The sequence below is a fragment of the Schistocerca nitens genome, chromosome 4 (genome assembly GCF_023898315.1).
Source record: "Schistocerca nitens isolate TAMUIC-IGC-003100 chromosome 4, iqSchNite1.1, whole genome shotgun sequence".
Lineage (NCBI taxonomy): Eukaryota > Metazoa > Arthropoda > Insecta > Orthoptera > Acrididae > Schistocerca > Schistocerca nitens.
This window is the reverse complement of record NC_064617.1, coordinates 349,620,258-349,647,304: the sequence shown is the minus strand read 5'-3', so window position 1 is coordinate 349,647,304 and position 27,047 is coordinate 349,620,258. Positions and strand designations below refer to the sequence as shown.

General features: G+C 43.5%; 1 protein-coding gene across 1 annotated transcript in view; it reads left to right on the top strand.

The window, feature by feature from the left end:
* The window catches only part of LOC126251629 (leucine-rich repeat-containing protein 70), a 630,906-nt gene that overhangs the window by 12,756 nt on the left and 591,103 nt on the right, over nucleotides 1-27,047 (top strand). Inside the window, exon 2 of the mRNA XM_049952173.1 lies at nucleotides 16,947-17,308. Coding sequence (XP_049808130.1) covers nucleotides 16,966-17,308 — 343 coding nt within the window. The 5' untranslated portion in view covers nucleotides 16,947-16,965. The remainder of the gene's footprint in view (nucleotides 1-16,946; nucleotides 17,309-27,047) is intronic.

The following is a 27,047-nucleotide window of genomic DNA, read 5'->3' as shown; positions in this document are numbered from 1 at the left end:
AAGCAGAGATGTATATATGCCCACCCGCTGATTTTACGTGATAATGACTTAGAGCATGCGATACCCATACACCCGATTTTTGAACCTTCCCCAGTGCATGCAAATGTCGCGCGATGGTGGAATGATCGTAGTTCATCACATTTGCCATTTCTGGAGTACCATGTTGTGGATCATTGTGGATTAATGCGTTTTAAACGATCTTCATCAAACCCCCAAAGGTCTTCCTGAACGTGGAGAGACACTAATATCAAAACTATCATTCGTAGCATGAGAAAACTATTTTCTTGCCGTATCCGTCCTATGACATTACGCCCACAAAAAAATGGTTCAAATGGCTCTGAGCACAATGGGACTCAACTGCTGAGGTCATTAGTCCCCTAGAACTTAGAACTAGTTAAACCTAACTAACCTAAGGACATCACAAACACCCATGCCCGAGGCAGGATTCGAACCTGCGACCGTAGCGGTCTTGCGGTTCCAGACTGCAGCACCTTTAACCGCACGGCCACTTCGGCCGGCTATTACGCCCACACACGGCGCAAATGGTTCTGGGAGCCTGCGCTGCTGTCACCCCTCTATTGCACGCAAAAGAGGGAAATGTTTCGATTTCTCCACGTGGCACTCCATTTTTTAGCTTCCGGTGCTCCACTCACTAATTCAAATGACAAAATGACAATACGTAAATTCAAATAGCAACAGCGAACTACAGATTAAAATTGATAATCGATAAATAAATCCATAGTAACTGGAATATCAACATACAAAACAAAAACGCTACTTACTTACGCACCAAAGTAACAATTTATAGTTCATGTGGACTATAAAAACTATTTATTTCTTTCCTGCCTGTATATTATATTAGAAAAATTGTATTTATTCTTTTCCGTTAATTTCATTCGATTTGAAGCGTAAAAGTCTCCATCATCAGGCACATTATACGACAATCGCAGTATTAATCATCGGCAAGTGTATCTGTTTGCCATAAGGCAGGATCTATGAATCACGGGTATGGCTATATCGCTAACGACCATCAGAATGTCACGACAATGAGGCGATTCTTACGCTGAATTGACAGGAGCGTATTTGTTACCACAGACGCTCCGCTCAATTCGGATGTACGAAGCAGGTGGTTTCCTTTCTCCTATTATGTTTTTCTTCCCCCAAAAACTTCCTATCTTTTGCAGTTATCTTCAATAGTGTTATTTGTATGACATATCACATTATCTAAAAATCTCAAATGTTGACACAGGTCTTTCCTAACATAACTTTATTAACTATTACATTCCCTTAGCTGTCAGGAGTTAATAAGGCAACTAGTTTGCCTGCCTGATAAAAACCGTGCTAATTATCAACACCATTTATATTAGACTTCGTTATCATAGTCCCTGTGTGTGTGTGTGTGTGTGTGTGTGTGTGTGTGTGTGTGAAGTACCCCTACAGCTAATTACACTCATTTACTTTCAGAGTAATTAGTATTCTTCGTTAAAACATTGCTTTTGAAACGGACTCCAATATATAAGCAGAATAGGCAGCGTAATTCAACAGAAATTATTTCTGTACCTAAAAGCCCACATTCAAACAAATATTTCTCCACTGTTGAGTTAATTAGTAATGTACATCTTTTAATTGTAACTTATGAAAGTACAGCAAATAGTAATATTTAACTTTAATTCTAAATATTTTGATGTTATAAAAGACGCTCTGCAGAAGCCATTGAGATCAGTCTGCGGTGAGTTTGAAAGGAGAGACATCTGTGTGCACCAAAACGAGGAAACGTACCGCAGACGATATAGCATAAATCATAAGCCATAAAATTCGCGAAGTTTTGTCTAGATTTCGCTTGCGAAAGTTTATTCAGTGACTGTTCTCAATGACTGATGGTGAACTTCTAATTAATTTCATGAACTGTGTTCGTCATTAGTAATGTTCACTGCGACGGATGGATCAAAATATGAACTGTGCATATCATTTACGTACCGAGTTGACCGTTAGATTTCAAGGGAAATGACCTGAGAACAATATTCAGTAATTGTGTTAATATTGTGTGTATATATATGCCACACGTAAGCTTTGGTGTCACTTCATTGTTTGGTTACTACTTCGAACAATCATCGTCATAGTATAAAACATCTGGCTAGTGCAGCATGCAGCTAACAGATTATCTGTGCATAAATAATAATAAATGAGCCTGGATCTGAACGTAAACTGTAGATTATTCGACTGTAAGTGAAAGTGAAGTGTTAGAAGTGTAAATCTGGTATAACTACATCACTGACAATAACCTAGTTTTGACAACCACTTTTCAGCCACATTCGACGGTGGCGCAGCTACCGATGGCATACGTGTACGGTAAATACGGTTACATTACATGGAGACGTATAGATATTGACAGATGTATGCGCTAGCGACTGATCACTGTCTTTTGAGAACTGATCAAATTTATGCTACTTGTATATCGTAAGAAACTGAAGAGTGGAACCAAGTTAGCGGGCAAGATTTGATCATGAGATAGTATTACTGGCAGTCTCAGCAAGGGAATTAATACAACTGTAATGTTTGTTTGGTAATAGAGTTACATTTGTCGCCGCGTCACTTACGCCATACTAAAAGAAAGCAGATTATTGGAGTTGTTTCAAGTCACAGCTCTGGTGGCACGAAATTAAATTATTCTGCCGCGTCTCTCCACAAAAACAACGTTCTTTTGTTCTCTATGATATTCAGATGCTGACGATAATAGCCTAATATAAACCCAGCGCGATTTTCGAAATTGCGCATAGGTGGTCAATACATTATAGCGCCGACAAATTAGTAGTTTATTTTATTTTGCTGTCAATTTTCTTTTGCTGACTGCCATGCGGAAGACTCGGGTTCATTTCCCGGTACTGCCAGGACTGGAAGGGGATGTATGCTGCCTTGTGCGGCCAGTTAGGTTGTATGGTAAGTTGCGGTACTAAGGTTTGAAGGTTGAGAATGCAAGGGAAAACGGTACACTTTCCACGTGCCCATGCATACCGTATCCAAATGACGCCATATGGTGGAGAACGAGGCCCACGAGAAAGACAGGCGGCGGCGCGTACGTCACGAAGGTAGGCCTGAAATCGCTCGCTCGCACAGCTCAGCCGACTAAACCTGTAAACTCGCAGTTTGGAGTGTACGTACTAACGAGAATTGCGTCTTCTACTGGAATCTGCTGTCATGAGGTCTTACTGATTAACAGTACTACAGCAGAATTTAGTGGTTCAAATGGCACTGCACAATGGGACTTAACATCTGAGGTCATCAGTCCCCTAGGCTTAGAACTACTTAAACCTAACTAACCTAAGGACATCACACACATCTGTGCCCGAGGCAGGATTCTAACCTGCGATCGTAGCAGCCGTGTGGTTCCGGACTGAAGCGCCTTGAACCGCACGGCTACAGCGGCCGGCCACAATTTAATTTAAGGTCAATATAAACGGTATAATGGCTTGTTTATAAAATTTAGTCTCTTCTGCTTAACAGTCCTCATTTCAAACAGGAAATGGTGCCTTATGCAGCTGATAATAATTTTCGCTTGATTTTAATTTTATTGTACCCCAGTACAGCCGTAACAAATTTCAAGTAGGCCTATGGACTTCTGATCACTGTAAAACTAATAACGGGAAGACTCCATCACAGCGGATGCCAGTAGAAGACGCAATTCTCGTTTGTACGTACACACCTAGTTACCAGTTAACAGGTTTGTCTGTTGAGTTGAGCGAGCGAACGAGCGCTGGCCTAACTTCGTGAGGTATGGGCTGCCGCCTGCTCGGTAGAGGGTTACACGGCCGCTGGTCAGCAACACGTTTATTCTGGGTCTGATCGCGCACTTTTTTCCACTTACAACATAACGAAATAATAAGGAGAGTAGTAAATGTTTACGTTAGTTTCGCTATGTGATTTGACCCGTCTTAAGAGAAATTACTAACGAAGGACAATCGTGGATATAAACAGTCATTTGACCGTCACGCAGACTCCCGTATGGAGGACATACTAATAGGTAACCCGGGTTTAGAAAAGTATCTGAAAGACCAGAAAATAAATAAATCGCTATGGTGAGGTGGAGACCCAATTGTTTGACAGGCCCCTTAATTAGTTTGCATTTATCGCGAACCTCTCAGTCAGCGAAAAATTCCCAAGCTACTGGAAAAGTACCGCAAGTGACTTTTGTACACATGAAGGGTAAAAAACGGACGTGCAAAATTCACTCCAATTTCCTTAACATCGATCTGCTGCAGATTTCTCAAGAGTATTCTAAGTTCGAATGTAATAAGTTTCCTTGAGACGGAAAAGCTTCTGTCCTCAAATCAGCACGGATTTAGAAAGCATTACTCGTTCGAAATTCATCTTGCCCTTACACAACATATTGCCTGCAAACCATGGATGAAAGACAAGGCAGGTTTATATTCCTAGATTTCCTGAAAAAGTTTGAGATGGTGCGCTACTGCAGACTGTTAACAAAGGTCCGAGCGGACGGAATAGCTGCCCAGATATGTGAGTGGCCCGAAGACTTCAAATGTTCAAATGTGTGTGAAATCTTATGGGACTTAACTGTTAAGGTCATCAGGCCCTAAGCTTACACACTACTTAACCTAAATCATCCTAAGGACAAACACACACACACATGCCCAAGGGGGGACTCGAACCTCCGCCGGGACCAGCCGCACAGTCCATGACCCCGAAGACTTCATTAGTAACAAACACCAGTTGGTTGTGCTGGACGGTGAGTGTTAATCAGACAGTCAGAGAGAAGGGCATTGTCAAGAGTACCCCATGGGCGTGTGACAGGACCGATCTTGTTCTTTATACACATAAATGACCTGACTAATATCGTGAGCAGCAATGTGGGACAGCTTCCTGATGATGTGTCATTCATCTGTTATTGCAGTTTCCAATGTTCGACTTCGGCAAGGATTTCAGAAGTTTTGTTTGGCATGTGTTACATTTTGTAACAGAGGTTATCACCGGGATGCGAGGGACGTCGAGCATCTCCCACATATCCTGTTCACATGATACGTGAATTCGAGAGGCAATCATTAAAACAAAGGCGTTTTTCGTTGCGACGGGATCTTGTCACGAAATTTCAATCACCAGTTTTCTCCTCCGATTGCGAAAACATTCTGTTGGCACCCATCTACATAGGGAGAAATGATCATCACGATAAAATAAGATAAATCAGGGCTTGCACAGAAAACTTTTAAGTGCTCGTTTTTCCCGCGTGCCATTCGAGAGTGGAACGGTAGAGAGACATCTTGAATGTGATTCATTGAACCCTCTGCCAGGCAATTTATTGTGAATTGCAGTGTAATCACCTAGATGTAGATTTAGATGTGGCTTTAACTTAAGCTTTTTAGAGAGATCATGGAATACCTGAAAATATTCAAATGTGTGTGAATTCCTAAGGGACCAAGCTGCTGAGATCATCGGCCCCTAAACTTACACATTACTCAAACTAACTTATGCTAAGAACAACACACGCACCTATGTCCGAGGGAGGACTCGAACCTCTGGCAGGAGAGGCCTCGCAATCCGTGACATGGCGCCTTCGGAATCCCTGAACCTGAAGAGAAGGACGGAGATTTCAGCGCCTCTCCTCGTGTATCCTGTTCCATTATCTCAACCTCTGTGCCACCTAATTCAGTGCTCTCAGCCGTATTCCGTATATTTCAGTTTCAAGAATTTTACTCTTCTCAAAAAATTTGCAAATGCGCCCGCAAGAATGCTAGTCGTAGTTGTGCATGTACAGTACTATAGTTGTGAACGAAGATAAGAGTATTACAGGACTATGTTACTTTTCTTTACATGAAGTTAGTAACGCCAGAAGTCTGTTGTGAAATCCAGGAAGACGCGAAGAGAATCGACTTTTGGTGCACGGAATGGAAGTTGATCCTGAACGTAACTAACTGAACGCATTGCGTGGAAATATGCGAATAGGTCGCTACTGTACGATTATACTATTGGATACAAATCACTGGAAACGGTGGCTACCGTAAAATATCATGGAGTAACCGTCCGGCGAACGGTCTAAGGCGCTGCAGTCATGGACTGTGCGGCTGGTCCAGGCGGAGGTTCGATTCCTCCCTCGGGCATGGGTGTGTGTGTTTGTCCTTAGGATAATTTACGTTAAGTCGTGTGTAAGCTTAGGGACTAATGACCCATAAGATTTCACACACATTTGAATATTTTTAGTAACCGTCCGGAGCATCCAGAAGTGGAATGACCACATAAAACAAATTGTAGGAAAAGCCAATGACAAGATGAGATTCGCTGGAGGAATCTTAAGGAATTGCAATTCGTCCATGTAAGAAGTGGTTTAAAAGATATTTCTTCAACTGACTCTTGAATATTGCTCGTCTGTCTGAGCCATTTACAAATTTGATGAAAAGTCGAGGTAAGCCAGAGGGAAAGACGGGTAATATACAGTATGTACAGGAACCAAGATAGGACAATAAGACTGGGAGAACAAGTACGAAGTGCTCGGATTGAAAATGGCATAAGACAGAGATGGACTCTTTCACCCCTACTCTTCAATCTATACAGCGAAAAAACAATGACGAAAATAAAAGAAAGTTTCAAGAGTGGGATTAAAAATCTACATTTATATGGATACTTTGAAAATGACATTTAAATACCTAGCAGAGGGTTCATCGAACCACCTTCAAAATTCTCTATTATTCATATCTTGTATAGCGCGCGGAAAGAACGAACACCTATATCTTCCCGTACGAGATCTGGTTCCCCTTATTTTATCGTGGTAATCGTTTCTCCCTATGTAGGTCGGTGTCAACAAAATATTTGCGCATTCGGAAGAGAAAGTTGGTGATTGGAATTTCGTGAGAAGTTTCCGTCGCAAGGGAAAACGCATTTCTGTTAATGATGTCCAGCCGAAATCCTGTATTACTTCAGTGACACTCTCTTCCATATTTCGCGATAATACAAAACGTGCTTCTTTGAACTTTTTCGATGTACTCCGTCAGTCCTATCTGCTAAGGATCCCACCGCGCGCAGCAGTATTCTAAAAGAGGACGGACAAGCGTAGTGTAGGCGGTCTCCTTAGTAGATCTGTTACATTTTGTACGTATTCTGTCAATAAAGCGCAGTCTTTGGTTGGCCTTCCCATATCATTGATAATATTTGCTGTTAATATTGTTATCCCCAGTGAAAGTGAAGAAGAATTAAAAAATTCTTGAATGGAATCAACTGTGCAGTGAGTACAGAACATGCACTGAAAGTCAAAGAAAGAGGAAAGTAATGAGGAGTAACATAAATGAGTGCAGTGAGAATCTTAACATCAGGACTGGTGATTATGAAGTAGATAAAATTAAGGAATTCTACTCCCTTGGCAGCAAAATAACCCAAGATTGACAAAGCAAGGAGGACATAAAAAGCAGACTAACACTTTGAAAAAGGGAATTCCTGGCCAAGGGAATCAAACACACGCCTAAAGTCGAGGAAGAAATTTTTGAGAATGTTGCTTCGAGCATGGCATCGAATGGAAATGAGACATGGTTTGCAAGAAAACCGTAGCAAAAGAGAATCGAAGCATCTGAGATGTGGTGCTACAGGAGAATGTTAAAAAGCAAGTGAATTGGCAAGAGAAGAGGAGGTTCTCCGCAGAAGCCGGCCGCGGTGGTCTAGCGGTTCTAGGCGCTCAGTCAGGAACCGCGCGACTGCTACGGTCGCAGGTTCGAATCCTGCCTCCGGCATGGATGTGTGTGATGTCCTTAGGTTAGTTAGGTTTAATTAGTTCTAAGTTCTAGGGGACTTATGACCACAGATGTTGAGTCCCATAGTGCTTACAGCCATTTGAACGATCAACATGGGAAAATAATTTGAACCATTTTTTTTCTCCGCAGAATCGGAGAGGAAAGAAATATTTGGAAAACCCTGACAATAATAAGGGACGGGATTATAGGACATCTGTTAAGACACCAAGGAATAACTTCCACGGTATTAAAAGGAACTGTGAAGGCTAAAACTCCAGAGGAAGACAGAGACTGGAATCCCTCCAGTGAATAACTAAGGAGATATGTGGACCCTTCTACTCTCTGAGATGAAGAGGTTGCCACGAAAGAGGAATTCGTGTCGGACTGAATCAAACCAGTCACAAGACTCAAAAGAGGAAGAAGAAGAAGAGATAAAGAAAAGCCAACACAGAGCTGAGCGTTTCGTCAAGGTATTCAGGAGTCGTTCAGCCGACATGACGGATTGGCGACGACGTTGAGCGTACTCGAGAGACAGACGCTACAAGAGGAGTGTTGTGAATGGCGGAGAGTTTTATTGCTGAAATTTCTATAGCGTTCGCTACAGGAAGACTCGAACAACATGTTATCGTCCCCCACATAAGTGCTGCGAAGTGAGCACAGCGAGAAAATGAGAGGAATAAGAGTTCCTACGGAGATTTAGCAATAATCAGTCTTCCTTTGTATCATTTAATAATGGAACAGGGAAGGAGGCAACAGTTAGTGGTAAGATGGCGTATGTTGAGAAATTGGATCTGGCAAGAGGCGTGCTAAGGTAGCCTGTGCGATTGTGGTGACCACTGTGTCCGGATGGCGCAGTGGTCAATGCATCTGTCTAATAATCAGGAGACCCGGATTCGAATCCCGGTCTGGCATAAATTTTCAACTTTCCCAGCTGACATAAATCAACATAAATCAACATCAGTGCCCATAGGTAGCTGCTGTTCGTGATTCCTTCGTGTCTTGTTTTTTTTTTTTTTTTTTTTTTTTTTTTTTTTTTAACAGTTTCATTTCTCATTACACATAAATCGTTACACAAAACGTGGGACATTACACACCATAAGGAGGCTTGCGAAGTGCAGATGTAGATGTAGACTTGAACATCTTGAATATGCAGGAATTTCTTGGTAAAGCTAAGCTCGTTTATGTAAACCTCGCTTGTGAACTGGATGGTGTACTAATTAAACAGTTACCTAGCGTATTCTCACGAACTTTGAAAGTAAGGATACGAATGACGGCCTGTGCGCATGGTACGCGAGCTGTAGAAAAGTATTCTGTAAATTTACTAGAACGCATTGTGTTGAACACCTTTCGGATGCGCACTGCAAGTGAAAATTTAATGAAAAAAGTAACGGTCAAATACTTTGTGAAATGATTTGTTTGAAATGAAACATTTGGTGCGGCTTTGAATGATGCTCTAAATAATGCACAGCACCTCGTGTGCTCATACGTTAATGACATAAGAAGATCAACGAGGGAAATTCCGCCAGACAAATATTCTCTAGTACTCTTTAAAATTGTACGTTAAACATCGAATTTTCAGTTCTCAGTCTACGTCATTCGGCGTACGTGATTTTGAGCCACGTAAATTATTTCTCTAATGAAACTTCCTGGCAGATTAAAACTGTGTGCCGGACCGAGACTCGAACTCGGGACCTTTGGCTTTCGCGGGCAAGTGCTCTACCAACTGAGCTATCCAAGCACGACTCACGACTCGTCATCACAACTTCAGTTCTGCCAGTATCTCGTCTCCTATCTTCCAAACTACAGAGAAGCTCTCCTGTCATATGGCTCTCCTGGGTAGCTCAGTTGGTAGAGAACTTGCCCGCAAAAGGCAAAGGTCCCGATTTCGAGTCTCGGTCCGGCACGCAGTTTTAATCTGCCAGGAAGTTTCATATCAGCGCACACTCCACTGCAGAGTGAAAATCTCATTATTTCTGTAATGTCCGAAAGAACAGACACCAGTTTGATTCTGCAGGCACTATGAATGAAGACACAAAGGAATTAGAGACATTAGCTGGCAGTAGGCATTGTCAATGAGCAAACAGAAAGTCTGTGCTGGACCGGGATTCGAACCCAGTTCTCCTGCTCGGGCCCTTGATGTAAATCAATGCCCACTGCCAGCAAATGTCTTTAATGCCTTTGTGTCCTGTTTCATACTAGCTGCAGGATAAACCATATCGGGAAGAACAGGCATCAAATGCATCAGGGCGATGACAGTCAATGAATCTTTCAGCTCAGATGCACACTAGGCTCGAACTCTTACGGGAGTTGACAAGCTGCTAGTACGAATGAGGTTAATGAACAAGAGCAGTACATCAGTAGAGTGTGATATAAGTTGAGAATTTGAGTCTGACAGGAGGGGTGCTCGGTAGTCTGCGCGGTTGTGCTGACCACTGTGTCAGGATGGCACAGTGGTCAATACATCTGCCTAGGAAGCAGGAGACCCATGTTCGAATTCCGGTCTGGCACAAATATTCAACTTGGCCCATTGACATAAACCACTGGCGATCAACAACACTGGCAGCTAATGCCTTTAATTTTTTTATGTCTTGATTTCTCTAATCTCATTCATTTCTTACTTTTAGACAAACCATTTCACAAAATGTAGACCTGTTTTGTTTTTCAATTTGTTTATTTTTATTCTTTTATTTTCAACTTTTGCCGAGAAAGCATCAGATATAATACATTTAAATATCGATCGGTATTCTGTTATCATTAACAGTAGACACACCAAGCGAGGAAAGAGGTATAAATTTACGCTGTGATACTTCCTAACGTTTCATTTGCCTACGTAGTTCGCATCAGCTGTTCTTGAAATACACTACTGGCCATTAAAATTGCTACACCAAGAAGAAATGCAGATGATAAACGGGTATTCATTGGACAAATATATTGTACTAGAACTGACATGTGATTACATTTTCACGCAATTTGGGTGCATAGATCCTGAGAAATTAGTAACCAGAACCACCACCTCTGGCCGTAATAACAGCATTGATACGCCCGGGCATTGAGTCAAACAGATCTTGGATGGCGTGTACAGGTACAGCTGCCCATGCAGCTTCCACACGATACCACAGTTCAGCAAGAGGAGTGACTACTATATTGTGACGAGCCAGTTGTTCGGCCATCATTGACCAGACGTTTCCCATTGTTGAAAGATCTGGAGAATGTGCTGGCCAGGGCAGCAGTCGAACATTTTCTGTATCCACAAAAACCCGTACAGGACCTGCAACATGCGGTAGTGCATTATCCTGCTGAAATGTAGGGTTTCGCAGGTATCAAATGAAGGGTAGAGCCAAAGGTCGTAACACATCTGAAATGTAACGTCCACTGTTCAAAGTGCCGTCAATGCGAACAAGAGGTGACCGAGACGTGTAACCAATGGTACCCCATACCATCACGCCGGGTGATACGCCAGTATTGCGATGACGAATACACTCTTCCAATGTGCGTTCACCACAATGTTGCCAAACACGGATGCGACCATGATGATGCTGTAAACAGAACTTGGATTCATCGGAAAAAATGACGTTTTGTCATTCGTGCAGCCAGGTTCGTCGTTGAGTACACCACCGCAGGCGTTCTTGTCTGTGTTGCAGCGTCAAGAGTAACCGCAGCCATGGTCTCCGAGCTGATAGTTTATGCTGCTCCAAACGTCGTCGAACTGTTCGTGCAGATGGTTGTTTTGCAAACGTCCCCACCTGTTGACTCAGGGATCGAGACGTGGCTGCACGATCCGTTACAGCCAGGCTGATAAGATGCCAGTCATCTCGACTGTTAGTGATACGAGGCCGTTAAGATGCAGCACGGCGTTCCGTACTACCCCCTGAACTCACCGATTCCATATTTTGCTAACAGTCATTGGAGTCGACCAACGCGAGCAGCAGTGTCGCGATACGATAAACCGCAGTCGCGATAGGCTACAATCCGATCTTTATCAAATTCGGAAACGTGATGGTACGCATTTCTCCTCCTTACACGAGGCATCACAACAACGTTTCACCAGGCAACGCCGGTCAACTGGTATTTGTGTATCAGAAATGCGTTGGAAACTTTCCTCATATCAGCACATTGTAGGTGTCGCCACCGGAGGCAACCTTGTGTGAATGCTTTGAAAAGCTAATCATTTGCATATCACAGCATCTTCTTCCTGTGGGTTAAATTTCGCGTCTGTAGCACGTCATCTTCGTGGTGTAGCAATTTTAATGGCCAGTAGTGTATTTAAATTTTCCCTAAAATTACTAACAAAGTTTCCCTTAATTACTATGATTAATTTGAAACAATTAAATCTTTTTTCTTAATAGACCTCTCGTTGCTAAATTTGATACCCCATTTGTCCGTTTCCCCCCCCTCATTTGGTCATGAAAATTCGGACGAAAATATTCCCGTCTAATCACTAATTGCTTTTTTAACTACCCATATTAATTTCAAACAATTAAACATTTTTTATAAAACTACACGCTGATCTATTTGATATCCCTTTCGTCCTTATCCCATCAGTCGCTTGCCTATAAAAACTGGGACAATAGTTCACGGTATAATTTCTATGCCGTCTTGTTTTCGTTCCGCTCAAACATCTGACAATAAAAGAAGAAGAAGAAAACACAAGGGAGACAGGCAGTAGCTCATTTCACTGAAGCGCTTGATAACTTCCACTTACAGCCTGGCGCGCGAGTGGTGAAGACGGCAAACGCATCGCTCCGGAAGCGTTGCTCACACACCGCTGACTCAGTATCGCGTCTGCTGACCTAAAAGCGTCTGTTATCTCTGACGAGCATCTAGCCCTTTATCTTCCTTTTAACGACGAAAGCGTCTTTTCAGGCAGCGTCCTTTGAGATTTCCGCGATGTGGCGTTGAAACACATTTGCATACTAGGTGAGTTAAGGGCGAGACTCGTAAGTGATGAAGCGCCAGCTCGCCTGGAGCGAAGAAGGTCCATACATGTAGCCGTCCGGAGTTTAGAGGGCAGTAATAAAACTTGGACTGCAGAAGAGGACGCGGCACTTCCCGGATCAGTGATTACCTCGTTAAGCCTTCAAATTCGAGTCACCGGTTGCACCCGACAGTCTTCAGAACTGGGATTTTCCATTATCAATTACATTTAGAAAATGTCGATGTTAGAAGTTTTAATATTGATAATGGTGCTCGTGGTACATCATAACAACTATATTAAAAGCAAAATATCGACCTCTAATGGTAAAACAACGAATTTTTTGTCATTTAAACGAAACATTTTGTGAAAGTGTAACGCGACCTGTCCAGCAGTTTTGCGCTGTTTTGCTACTTGTCAAAAGTGGCTTTGGATGAGCAACTTTAAAATGAAACTCTTACATAGAGCTCTAAGGGGCTCACTGATGAGAGGTGTGCCTTCACATTCAGGCTCACCGAATTCTATTGAAGTCTTCTGATAGTGGAATAGTGATGCTTCACCAAGAAAAATTTAGTGACAGGCGTCTTAAGTGAAACAGTTAACACCTCATGTCAATAACATAACACGAATCAGATATAGCTCCAATGGCTGGTAATCAACGTGCGAATATCCTATTTGCTATCACATTCCCGCTTCACATAAATTATTCAAAGTCGGAACGTAGACCGAAATTAAAATACAGGACTCCCTACGCCATGTCAAAGTCCCCAAGAGCTTCCATAACTTTTTTGACGACTATCAGAAATATTCCATCCGGCGACAGTTGAAAATATTTCAATTCCAGTAACACTCGGAAAGATTTCAAGGTCCCACGACCTAACAACTGTCAGAAATTTTCCAATAACTTTCGAAACTTTTTGAGAGTCCAGCGCCGGCTGGAATATATCTAAGTCGCACAACTTAGCAAACTAGCAGAATTGTTTTAAATTAACACACGCGGCCGTTCCGCCACTCATCTCACACCGCTTGCTAACCGCTTAACTGTCCGTAATCCTGGCTAGCAAAAAAATTGTGGGGACAAGCGCTTCTCTCCCCTATTTATAGTCGATGTGACCGTTTCTCAGTGCCTTTCAAATTACCCGTTGCTTCGCCCTTAGAAAGTGTGTCAGGTTACACAGATGTTATACGTCTTTAAACAGGAAGCGTTCGCTCGTGCATCTCAAGATGTGATTGACAACTTTCTGTGGTTAATATCTCTCGTACAAGCTGTGTAGCAATGTCATCATGTTCTGCAGAATAAAAGGCAGATTACTCAAAATAGGACAAAGTTATCATACCACGATCACATTTTGAGGAAGGATAAATCACCAGCTTTTATGTGATTCGTGTTACTGTTATTTTTAGATACTTTTTTTCGTACAGCTGAATGCGAATTTTCTCGAATTTGTGTGCGCGATAGCTTGTGACATCTCAATTGATTTGTCTTTGTGTCTACTTTTCTCTTTATCTCTTTTGTAATTTGTTAATAACATTAATAATATTTTAATAATTTTATTTGCAAAATAGAGAAAATCCGTGGCGTTAGCACACCGCTTGTGGGATTTGAGAAGGTGCTCTGGCCCCGTATCGGATCGGACCGGCGGATTCATGACGAGGGGTGGCGTGCTGACCAGGCTGGATGTGGTGTTTAGGCTGTTTCCCACATCCGAGAAGCTGAATAGCGGCCTGGTACCCAAGTCCCATATCAAATATTTAGAAAATTTTCATAAACTTTCAGAGGAAACCTCTCAGCCTGCAAGATCCGGACAATCACAGAATGTGGGATTATTGATAGTTCGGAGGTCCAACGTTAGGAGCGTTATGGGGCCCCTTAGGGAAATAGCTGCCCAAGGGGAAGAAAGCCAATGTGCACTCCATGTGCACATCGAATGCTAGAGGCATTTTCATATTATCAAATTTAATATATTTTTGGATATGTCTGTGACCTAAGTGTATGAAAGTGCTCTACGGTACAAACAATGTGCAATTAATTTAACTGCAACAACATCACAATACCACTGTCGGATTCATATGGATATTATGACCCACTCAGCGACGTGAAACCCTGTATTTGATCCTGGAATGAGCTAATACTAGGACAGTAAATACTGTTAGAAATAAGTTTCATGTTAATAATACAATTTAAACAAGAACGCAGTGGTACTCCAGTACATCACAATTACTTTATCTTCTTTCGTAGTACTGTTTGCATTTTCATTTCGTTTATCGGATGGGAGTAGGTAGTAACAGGCACTGTACTCTTAGATTATATACTGAATAACTATCAGAGGAAAGTGAGTATCTGCTCTTTTGGAAAAAGAGCGATACCTGTATTACTGTGGAGGCAAAACAGTCGCTACAGGGAAGAGAGGAGACGATGGCTATGGATGGCAATCAAGCATTCCACCCAGAATGAAAATAATAAATCATGTGGCAGAATAAAGTCACAATATGATGCTCATACTGACCAAAAACACATAATTCATTTATCTAACCAGATAATCATCACTGAAGTGACCACTAGCGTGGAGAGGTTGACACAGGTGTTGCAGTAGAAGGTGCAATGGCCAAAAAGGAGCGGAGATAGTGGTGAGCGTGGGTTTTATCCCAGTGGCAGGTGATGATGCAGAAATGAATGTCTTAGCACAATGAACATTGGCCAGGCGTTCAGTGTCGCTGCAGTTTCTCATGGGCGATGCTGGTACTGCTCCAGAGACGCTTGTACACTTGAATGTTTTAGAAGACTGTACAATGACCTGATAAGGAGTGAGGTTTCAGTACTACTGCTGCTTTGTGCTGGTGCTGGTACTGTTCCAGATGCAAGAGGTGATGTAAACCTATGTATTGTTGCAAGGTACGCAATGACATGGTGAGGGGTGTGACCAGGCTTCTGCTTTTGCTGGTGATGTACGCTGGTGCCACAGCAGAGGCAAATGATGACATAGAGGTGTTATTGTTGCAGAATGCGTAACGGCCTGGCGATGTGTAGGACCTTCCTGTTCCGGTTCTAGCGACACTTGCTGGCGCTACTGCAGTGACAGGTGGTGATATAGACGTGTGCGTTGCTCCAAGGCGCACAGTGGCTCGGCGATGTGTGCGGCCTCTCTACTGCTGCCAGTGTTGCTGTTACTGCAGTTGCTGGTAACAGGTGCTGATGCCATTGCTGTGGCAGGTGGTGAAACAGACGGCTCTGCTGCTCCAGGGTACGCAATGGCCCAGCATTGTGAGTGGACTCTTTGCAGCTGCTATTGTTGTTGCGGTCTTCATTCCAGAGACTGGTTTGATGCAGCTCTCGATGCTACTCTATCCTGTGTAAGCTTCTTCATCTCCCAGTACCTACTGCAACCTACATCCTTCTGTTTAGTGTATTCATCTCTTGGTCTCCCTCTATGATTTTTACCCTCCACGCTGCCCTCCAATACTAAATTGGTGATACCTTGATGCCTCAGAATATGCCCTACCAACCGATCCCTTCTTCTAGTCAAGTTGTGCCACAAATTTCTCTTCTCTTCAATTCTATTCAATACCTCTTCATTAGTTATGTGATCTACACATCTAATCTTCAGCATTCTTCTGTAGCACCACATTTCCGAAAGCTTCTATTCTCTTCTTGTATAAATTATTTATCATCCACGTTTCACTTCCTTACATGGCTACACTCCATACAAATAGTTTCAGAAACGACTTCCTCACACTTAAATCTATACTCGTTGTTAACAAATGTCTCTTCTTCAGAAACGCTTTCCTTGCCATTGCCAGTCTATATTTTATATCCTTTCTACTTCGACAATCATCAGCTATTTTATTCCCCAAATAGCAAAACTCATTTACTTCTTTAAGTGTCTCATTTCCTAATCTAATTCCGGCAGCATCACCCGATTTAATTCGAATACATTGCATTATCCTCGTTTTGCTGTTGTTGATGTTCATCTTATATCCTTTCAAGACACTGTCCGTTCCGTTCAGCTGCTCTTCCAGGTCCTTTTCTGTCTCTGACAGAATTACAATGTCATCGGCGAACCTCAAAGTTTTTATTTCTTCTCCATGGATTTTAATTCCTACTCAGCATTTTTCTTTTGTTTCCTTTAGTGCTTGCTCAATATACAGAAATATATGCTGGTGAAATATGCTGGTGCTGTTGCAGAGGCATAAGTTGACACAGAGGTGTGTGCAAAGGCCTGGTGATGAGCTGGGCCTAGTTGCTTCTCCTGGTGCTGCTGGTGCTGTTGCAGAGGCAGGTGGTGACGCAGGGGTGTGTGTCACTGTTGCAGAGTGCGCAATGGCCCGGCGATGAACGGGGCCTCGCTACTGCTAGTGCTGGCGTGTGCGGGCGCTGTGGCGGGCCAGGCAGCGCCCATGCAGTGCCCGCCGCCCTACGACATCTCGCCTTGCGCCTGCGGCGTCAAGAAGAACGGGCTTGACATCCTCTGCGAGTTCACCGACAGCCAGCACATCACCAAGGCCATGACGCTTCTCAAGGAGCGGCCCTCCACCGTCATCTTCTACCTAAAGCTCCGCCACAACAGCCTCCCCAAGCTGCCGCGCTTCGTCTTCCTCGGGCTTGACATCCGCCACCTCACCATCCATAACAGCAGCCTCGCCGTCATCGAAGAGTCTTCGCTCAGTTCTATAGGTGAGTCAGCTGCACAGGTCAATAAAGTTTATGGTATATTGTACACTGACGTGACACAAGTCATGGGATACCTCCTAATAACGTGTCGGACCTTCTTTTACCCGGTGCAATGTAGCAACTCGCCGTGGCATGAACTCAACAAGTCGTTGGTAGTCCCCTGCAGAAATATTAAGCCATACCGGCTCTATAGCCACCATAACAGCGAAAGTGCTCCCAGTACAGGATTTTTACACGAACAGACCTCACGATTATGTCCCATGAATGTGGCCATATCATTCGCTTGAATTGTCCAAAATGTTCTTCAGACCAACCGCGAACGCTTGTGGCCCGATCTACATCTACATCTACATTTATACTCCGCAAACCAACCAACGGTGTGTGGCGGAGGGTACTTTACGTGCCACTGTCATTACCTCCGTTTCCTGTTCCAGTCGCGTATGGTTCGCGGGAAGAACGACTGCCGGAAAGCCTCCTTGCACAAACCTCGAATCGCTCTGATTTTACATTCGTGATCTCCTCAGGAGATATAAGTAGGGGGAAGCAATATATTCTATACCTCATTCAGAAACGCACCCTCTTGAAACCTGGACAGCGAGCTACACCGCGATGCAGTGCGCCTCTCTTGCAGAGTCTGCCACTTGAGTTTGCTAATCATCTCCGTAACGCTATCACGTTTACCAAGTAACCCTGTGACGAAACGCGCCGCTCTTCTTTGGATCTTCTCTATCTCCTCTGTCAACCCGACCTGGTACGGATCCCACACTGATGAGCAATACTCAAGTATAGGTCGAACAAGTGTTTTGCAAGCCACCTCCTTTGCTGATGGACTACATTTTCTAAGGACTCTCCCAATGAATCTCAGCCTGGCACCCGCATTACCAACAATTAATTTTATATGATCATTCCACTTCAAATCGTTCCGCACGCATACTCCCAGATATTTTACAGAAGTAACTGCTACCAGTGTTTATTCCGCTATCATATAATCATACAATAAAGGATCCTTGTTTCTATGTATTCGCAATACATTACATTTGTCCATGTTAAGGGTCAGTTGCCACTCCCTGCACCAAGTGCCTATCCGCTGCAGATCTTCCTGCATTTCACTGCAATTTTCTAATGCTGCGACTTCTCTGTATACTACAGCATCATCCGCGAAAATCCGCATGGAACTTCCGACACTATTTACTAGGTCATTGTGAAAAGCAATGGTCCCATAACACTCCCCTGTGGCACGCCAGGGGTTACTTTAACGTCTGTATACGTCTCTCCATTGAGAACAACATGCTGTGTTCTGTTTGCTAAAAACTCTTCAGTCCAGCCACAAAGCTGGTCTGATATCCAGTAGGCTCTTACTTTGTTTATCAGGCGACAGTGCAGAACTGTATCGAACGCCTTCCGGAAATCAAGGAAAATGGCATCTACCTGAGAGCCTGTATCTAATATTTTCTGGGTCTCATGAACAAATAAAGCGAGTTGGGTCTCACACGATCGCTGTTTCCGGAATCCATGTCGATTCCTACAGAGTAGATTCTGGGTTTCCAGAAATGACATGATACGCGAGCAAAAAACATGTTCTAAAATTCTACAACACATCGATGTCAGAGATATAGGTCTATAGTTTCGCGCATCTGCTCGACGACCCTTCTTGAAGACTGGGACTACCTGTGCTCTTTTCCAATCATTTGGAACCCTCCGTTCCTCTAGAGACTTGCGGTACACGGCTGTTAGAAGGGGGGCAAGTTCTTTCGCGTACTCTGTGTAGAATCGAATTGGTATCCCGTCAGGTCCAGTGGACTTTCCTCTGTTGAGTGATTCCAGTTGCTTTTCTATTCCATGGACACTTATTTCGATGTCAGCCATTTTTCCGTTTGTGCGAGGATTTAGAGAAGGAACTGCAGTGCGGTATTCCTCTGTGAAACAGCTTTGGAAAAAGGTGTTTAGTATTTCAGCTTTACGCGTGTCATCCTCTGTTTGAATGCCATCATCATCCCAGAGTGCCTGGATATGCTGTTTCTAGCCACTTACTTATTTAACGTAAGACTAGAACTTCCTAGGATTTTCTGTCAAGTCGGTACATAGAATTTTACTCTTATGGTGCATTGTCATCACAAAAATTCCATTGTTGTTTGGGAAAGTGAAGTCCATTAATGACTGCAAATGACATCCAAGTAACCGAGCATAACAACTGCCGGTTCAGTTGGGCCAGGGGACCCAATCCATTCCATGGCTTTGTATGGCCTGAGACATACTCGAACCCTGTCGTCAACTCTTAGCAACTGAAATCGGGACTCATCTGACCAGGCCACGGAGTCCAACCAGTATGCCTACGAGCTCAGGACAGGCGATGTATGACATGTCGCGCTGTTAGTAAAGGCACTCGCTTCGGGTCATCTGCTGTCAGAGCACATAAACGACAAATGTCACCACACTGCCCTGCTGGATACGTTAGTCGTACGTCGCACATTGATTTTTGCTGCTTGTCTACTAACACTGTCTACTCTATCCATAAGCCGCTGCTCTCGGTCGTTAAATGAAGACCGTCATCCACTGCATTTTCCGTGGTGGGAGGTAATGCCCGAAACTTGGCATTCTCGGCACCCTCTTGACACTGTGGATCTCGGGTTGTTGAATTTCCTAATGATTTTCAAAAAAATGTTCAAATGTGTGTGATATTTCATGGGACTTAACTGCTAAGGTCATCAGTCCCTAAGCTTTCACACTACTTAAGCTAAATCATCCTATGGACAAACACACGCATCCATGCCCGAGAGAGGACTCAAACCTCCGCCTGGACCAGCCTCACAGTCCATGACTGCAGCGCCTACACCCCTCGGCTAACCCCGCGCGGCTAACGATTTTCGAAATGGAATGTCCCATACGTCTAGCCCCAACTACCTTTCCGAGTAAAAAGTGTGTTAATTACCATCGTGCGGCCATAATCACGTCGGAAACCGTTTCACATGAACCACGTGAGTACAACCGATAGCTCCGTCAATGCACTGCCCTTTTATGTCTCGTTTACGCGATATTACCGCCATTTGTGTATGTGCCTATCGCTATCCCGTGACTCTTGTCACCTCAGTGTGTACCTTACATTTCCGACCTTGTCAGTGTAGTTAAATATCATAGAAAAAATTTAGTTATTGAGGAAATGTCTTATATTAGCAACACTAGAGGAATTGCGAAGCTGTTGGATACTGATGTGGCGTGTGACTATGCCAATACGTGTGTCTAAATAAAAAAATCTGCAATACTATCGGATTGTCTATGCTTCTCGGGTGTTTATGTGGATAAGATTAAGGGTATGTAGACTAATTACAGTCACTTGCTCTTTGTGACACCTCGAACTCCAAGAGCTAAATCTAAATTATGGTGACCAGTAGGACCCATTTTCCATGACAAACAAACAGGTTACTTATACAGTATTGATATCCGATGTTGGTGGTATATGCTTTGATAGCAAAGTTACTAGTACTCAGTAATTCAAGGACGCCGGACCCTGATATAAATATATTCATTGCTGCTATTTAGATAATTTATGTCATAAAAAATGGTTCAAATGGCTCTGAGAACTATGGGACTTAACATCTGAGGTCATCATCATCAGTCCCCTAGAACTTAGAACTACATAAATCTAACTAACCTAAGGACATCACACACATCCATGCCCGAGGAAGGATCCTGCGACCGTAGCGGTCACGCGGTTCTAGATTGAAGCGCCTAGAACTGCACAGCCACACCGGCCGGCTTTATGTCATAAGTTTTTGGCTGTAAAAGTAGGAAACTTACGGTTATTTGCTACCACAGTATGATAGTGTCGAGTATTTGAACAAAAATTCTCCCTTATGTCTGATGGAGTGAGTACATATAATACTGGTGATGATGGTTCGTCGAACGATTGTCGACTTGAAGCTCGATGGTGCACTTTGTGTTGCTCACGAGATACAAGTACCAGCTGCTTTGCCGGCACTGGCTTTCCCACTCTCTAGTCTTTTTATATAACCACCAGCTTCTACAATACAAATATAATATTCTGGTGTGTACGATAACCGATAAGAAAATGCATAGACCAAATCCATCTTGGAATTCAGCGCACGAAAAACAGTGTAAGAAATGAACAGTGATAACTCAAATAGTCTCGTGTCGATTGAATTTTGAGCTACAAAACGGGTAGAGTGGACCATGGCTCAAGAAGGATCCGACGTGCATTGCCTGTTTATAACAGTTCTGTTGTATTTGATTCGCCCGATGGTCGCTGCACACCATACAACTGGTGCTTCATCGTAGAACTTTGCCAAGGATTTTACGATACAGACATACAACGTATTTATGAGCTTGCACATCGGAGGATAGATGAAACAGTATAACATTTATCGAGAAAAATTTCGTAGAGAAAAATTTTCCAGCTTGTGCCTCCCATTAGCAGTAGCATTTTACTGACTAGACAGACGCATGAGAGAGTTACGTACAGTTAGGATTTAGTGGCCGAGGATGACCATTGCGATGATAAGGAACATTTTCTATAAATTTGTGTGGACAATCACATTAGAAACTCTAGTTCCCTGGGCACCGCGTTACTCATATCTAGAAGTCCCGTTTAAGAGTACAGTACTGCGCAGAAACGCTGCCCATACATGTCCCGAGCACATAAATTCACCAAGGATTTTTTTTTTCTTCGACGAAATCCATTTTGCAAGAGTGTGTTTGAGAAAACGTTTTTCGAATAGAAATGCGGTAGTGTTACGACTACCCGACCCATAGCGCAGGTTCCTAATATTGTTCTGAATCCATACAGTTGTTTCTGCAACGAAACACGTAGGTTATCATATATCTGTTCTCGAGTGGCCATTTAGAATGAGACCAATATCAGAACAGAGTACCAGACTTCAGTTCTCTCCTGCAAATATAGTGCCGCCGAGAGAGATAGTGCATTTGTTAAGGCACTGGAATCTCATTAATAAGTAGAAGGATTAAAATTCTCGTCTGCAATGCAGATTAGTGCTTTGGTTGTCCTAAATCACGTAATAGAATATGTCGTAGCCGTTCCTTAGAAAAGGACACAGTCGATTTTCTTCGACCAATCCAAATATCTCAATGTTTAAAAGCCAATGGAGGAAGCCTTAGTTGGTGACCCACCTACAGTTGGTGGCCCACATCGAAGCTCTCTGTAAAAGTCGACAATTACAGGGAGGAAGGACTCAATAATAAAGTTACAGGATAAATTTCATCATAGAATTTAAACATGCTACTGAATTTAAACTGAGATGGACATGTGACTTCCCTAATAGTGAAGGTGACTGGAAATCTTTGGGGAAAAAGAATGGTAGGTAATTTAGAAATGCAGTTTATCTGTAAAGAAAACTAAGTGTTCCGGCCGGCTACAGCTTTCGCTCCTGTGTCAACGTCATATCAGAGGAATACTGTGTCTGTCTACCGCTGCAGTTTTTATCCCATATAGCTTCCTACGGTACCTAGAAGCTATTTCCTGATGCCGTAATACACGCCTTATCACCCTGTCCCTTTTTCTTCTGAGTGTTTTCCTCAAATTCCTTTCCTCGTTGATTCCGCGGAGCACCTCCACATTTCTAATGTTATCAGGCTATCTAACTGTGAGCATCCATCTACAACACCACATCTCAAACTTTTCCATTCACTTCTTTTTCAGTTTTCCCTCAGCCTGTGTTTCACTTCCACAGAACGCTGTGCTCCAAGCGTACAGTACATTCTCAGAAATTCATTCCCAAACTTAAGGCCAATTTTTGACAGTAGTAGACTTCCCCGTGCTGGTCTGCTTCTCATATCGTCCTCGCTTCGTCTGCCGTATCTTCTTATATTCCGAGGTAAGAGAATACCTTCGTCTACTTCGTAATCCACAATTTTGATATTCAACTAAGCTTGAACCTCATTTCTGCCACTCATTACTTTCTTTTTTTTTCAGTTTACTTGCAATCTCTATTCTATGCTCCTTAGACTATAGTTCCTTTTCACTGAGGATAGCGATGCCATCAGCGAATCTCATTACTGATATCCATTCACTCTGAATTTTAATCCCACTCCGGGAGGACAAGGAGCCGTAAAGCGTGTTGTGCGGTGGTCGTGCTGGTAGCGGACGGGGCTGGCGTTCCTTAGCGCCTAGGAGGAACAATGTTTATTAGTGATTTCAGAGATGGTCCACCTTGAAATTTTTAGTGAGACACGATAATTAACCAATATTACTCTGCTGACATGCTGAAACGTTTAACACGGTGCTGCAGAAATAACAGTCTACATCCTGTCTAACAGGGATAGGCTCCTTCTTCACAAGAGCGACCTGAATTACACAGAGTTGATATCTCCATTTGACGGAAAACTGTGTAAATAAACATATATAGGAGAACGCGTCGTTACAGACCTCCTAACCGCAGAAAAATACGAGAGGCGTTCAATAAGTAATGCAATGTTAATTTTTCTTGGCCAGTTTCAGTAGAAAAAATGCGGAATGCGTTGTGAGACATTGTGGAGAATATAGAGATGGATACCAATCAGAGAGCTGCCATTGTGTTTCTTTTGGTGGAAAACCAGAGCATCCCAGATATTTGTAGGCACTTGCAGAAAGTCTTCGGAGACCTGATGATGATGAGTCCCATACTTCTTTACAGAGCGTAGGGGAGCGACGCGGGAGACCCGCGCCGCCTTACTAGGCAAGGTCCTAGTGGAGGTGGTTTGCCATTGCATTCCTCCGACCGTAATGGGGATGAATGTTGATGATGATGAAGACGACACAACACCCAGTCATCTCAAGGCAGGAAAAATCCTTGACCCCGCCGGGAATCGAACCCGGGACCCCGTGCTCGAGAAGCGAGAACGCTACTGCGAGACCACGAGCTGCGGAGACCTAGCAGTGTACAAAAGCACGGTGAATCTTTGGGCGAGACGTCTGCCTTCACCGAAAACAGGTCTCGCAAACCGGCCGATCCCCGCGTGCCAGCCGGCCGCACGCAGCTGTGACTCCTGCAATGTTGGAACGTGCAGACACTCTCGTTCGAGGTGATCCTTCTTCTTCTTTGTCCATAACAACGCAAGGCCTCACAGAAGTCCGCGCAGCCGAGAGGAAGTCAGAATACTTCATTGGACTCATCCACACTACACCCCAGATCTCGCACCTTCCAACTTCCATCTCTTTGGCCGAATGAAGGATGCACTTCGGGGCAAGTAGGAAGTGGATGATGGCTAGGTTACTGATGCAGCGCGGCATTGGCTCCGACGTCGACCAGTAATTACCATTCGGACGTACACGACCTTCCAGTAAGGTGGCGTAAGGCCGTCGCACTGAACAGAGTTTATGTTAAAAATTGATTCAAAATGGCTCTGAGCACTATGCGACTTAACTTCTTAGGTCATCAGTCGCCTAGAACTTAGAACTAATTAAACCTAACTAACCTAAGGACATCACACACATCCATGCCCGAGGCAGGATTCGAACCTGCGACCGTAGCGGTCGCTCGGCTCCAGACTGTAGCGCCTAGAACCGCGCGGTCACTCCGGCCAACTGAAAAATAAGGTTTTATAGCCAAAAGTACACTGGAATCCTGAATAAAATCAACCTGCCTTTAGGAAATTGAATGTGCTGCATTACTTACTGAACACCCCTCGTATTTCTGGATACTTTTGCGTCCTCCCTGGTGCACTAACATCGCAAGTGACTCTGAAAAATTACGAAAGGATTAATTATTTTTTCCAGACTACGCCGATCTGTAACAATCATTGCACTGTGCTGATTCGTGATACCACTTAGATCCCGCTGTAGTGCCGATTTCCTCTTGCGTGGACTAGGATTGTCGCGGACGATGGTATGCGCAGAAGATGCGGGCGCTCTCGGTGCAGTACGGCTTTGCATCTGGCGAGGACGGCGCAGTGAAAGAGACCGGCGCGCATTCAAGCTGGGAGGGCGGCGCTATGAAAAGGAAGCAGCGCTGCCTCAAAAGAATTCCTGCCTCTGCCTTTGTGGCGAGCTCGAACTCCGCGATTCATATTCACGGCGCTAAGTGTCGGCAAAGAGGAAGCAGGAAGCACCTGCCACCAGCAGTTGGTTACTGCCCGCTTCGACCTGCACACTGCGTAGCCCGCGCTGCACTAGCCAAGTGCTCGGGGCCAACATCCTTAATGGGCAAGCGGCGACGGTGTTTAGTCATTAGATTTCAGTATCTAGTCCCTGGTGAGAACATCAGAAATAGTCGCTTAAGAAAATATTGCAGCTTCTAGCCTCACTATTCACGTATTTTCCTTCGTATTACTCAAAAATTTCTCCAAGAAGAGGAATCCTCTTCATTGTGAATCTTAATAAAAAGAATTGAGACGAAGCCCAGTGAGCGAAAACTTCGGGTACCGTAAAGCTGCGGTAGGTATTTACTACAAAAGACATTAATTTATTGTGAATGTGACCGTGAAGACGTGATGATTAAACAATGCCTAGCTATAACTAAATTTCTGTACGCGGTATAATATTACCCCCTTTTACACACACGTATTCACAACCAGTAATTAGAATGAAGCAAAACTGCTACGACAAAAGGAAGGTTGACAGGGAGTGTCTACTAACGCAATAACTACAATCAGTCACGCTATCATGCACTCACATTAAAGTACTATTCATCGTCTAAGCAATACAACTACTTATATATGTACATAATGTAGCGCAGTTACTTAACCGAGTAATTTGCTGCAATGGGTGAAATGTTAAGCTCGTAGTAAAATTTTCTATTCGACTGCCAAAATATCTAGTGATGGAGGCTTGCGAAAATAGTTAATAAAAATCAGTTATTTTGACTGTGTTTAATTCTTTGAGTTCAGCGTGTGGACGCGAAACGTTAGTGAGAAACTGCACTTTACAAGCAAATATCACCTAGCTAGATAGTTGCTCTGCTGTCGCTGTTTAGCGGAAGATGAATAATGTCCATGCCTTTCCTCGTTCTTTTAAATCCACGTTATACTAATTATTGCATAGCGGCACATCTGTTCCTGCAATAGCCTTATATATATAGTCTCGTGCATACAGGGTACGGCGCTTAGATCCGGACAAATTTCAGTTTGAATTTCGCGCCGGAGTTAGCTATTGTCGTTCTTGAAAGCCGTAGGCACATAGTAAACAGTGAGAACCTCAAAATATGCGTAACGTTACGGACAAGTGCAAAGTACAACCGAAGAGCCGCGATTATTTGAAATCTTCGCCTTGGGCGTTCGCCCATTGAAATAGTTCAATTGTACGGGTACCCGAGATCAACTGCTTCGCGGAAGTCTGGGGAAGGTTCCACTACCCCGATGAAGAAACCTCATTAGAGGAAACGCATGTCACGAACTGCGGCAGTCATCGTTACATATTCAGTGGTATGACGCTGTCTTCAAAAGATAATACAGGTTTAGACGAATCTTGGTTTCATGTCAGTGGAATATTTTATAACCACAAGATGTCTATTGAGATGTGAATAATACAAAATGCGTTCCTCGAGCAGCCTTTCATTTGGTGGCGTGTACATACATTGCGTTGAATTGTGAGTGATCACCTCACTGAATCCTGTTTAATATTGTCAACTGACAAACTCCTCACATATGCTAAATCTGAAGTTTACAGACAGTGCGTTGAAATACTTTGAAAGCTACAGCAAGGCGTTGTTATTGGAATAAAAGGTCGTCCTGGAAATCTAGTCACTGAGGAGTACCACAGGGGGCATTTCTGAGCCCTCTATTGCTGTATGTCAGT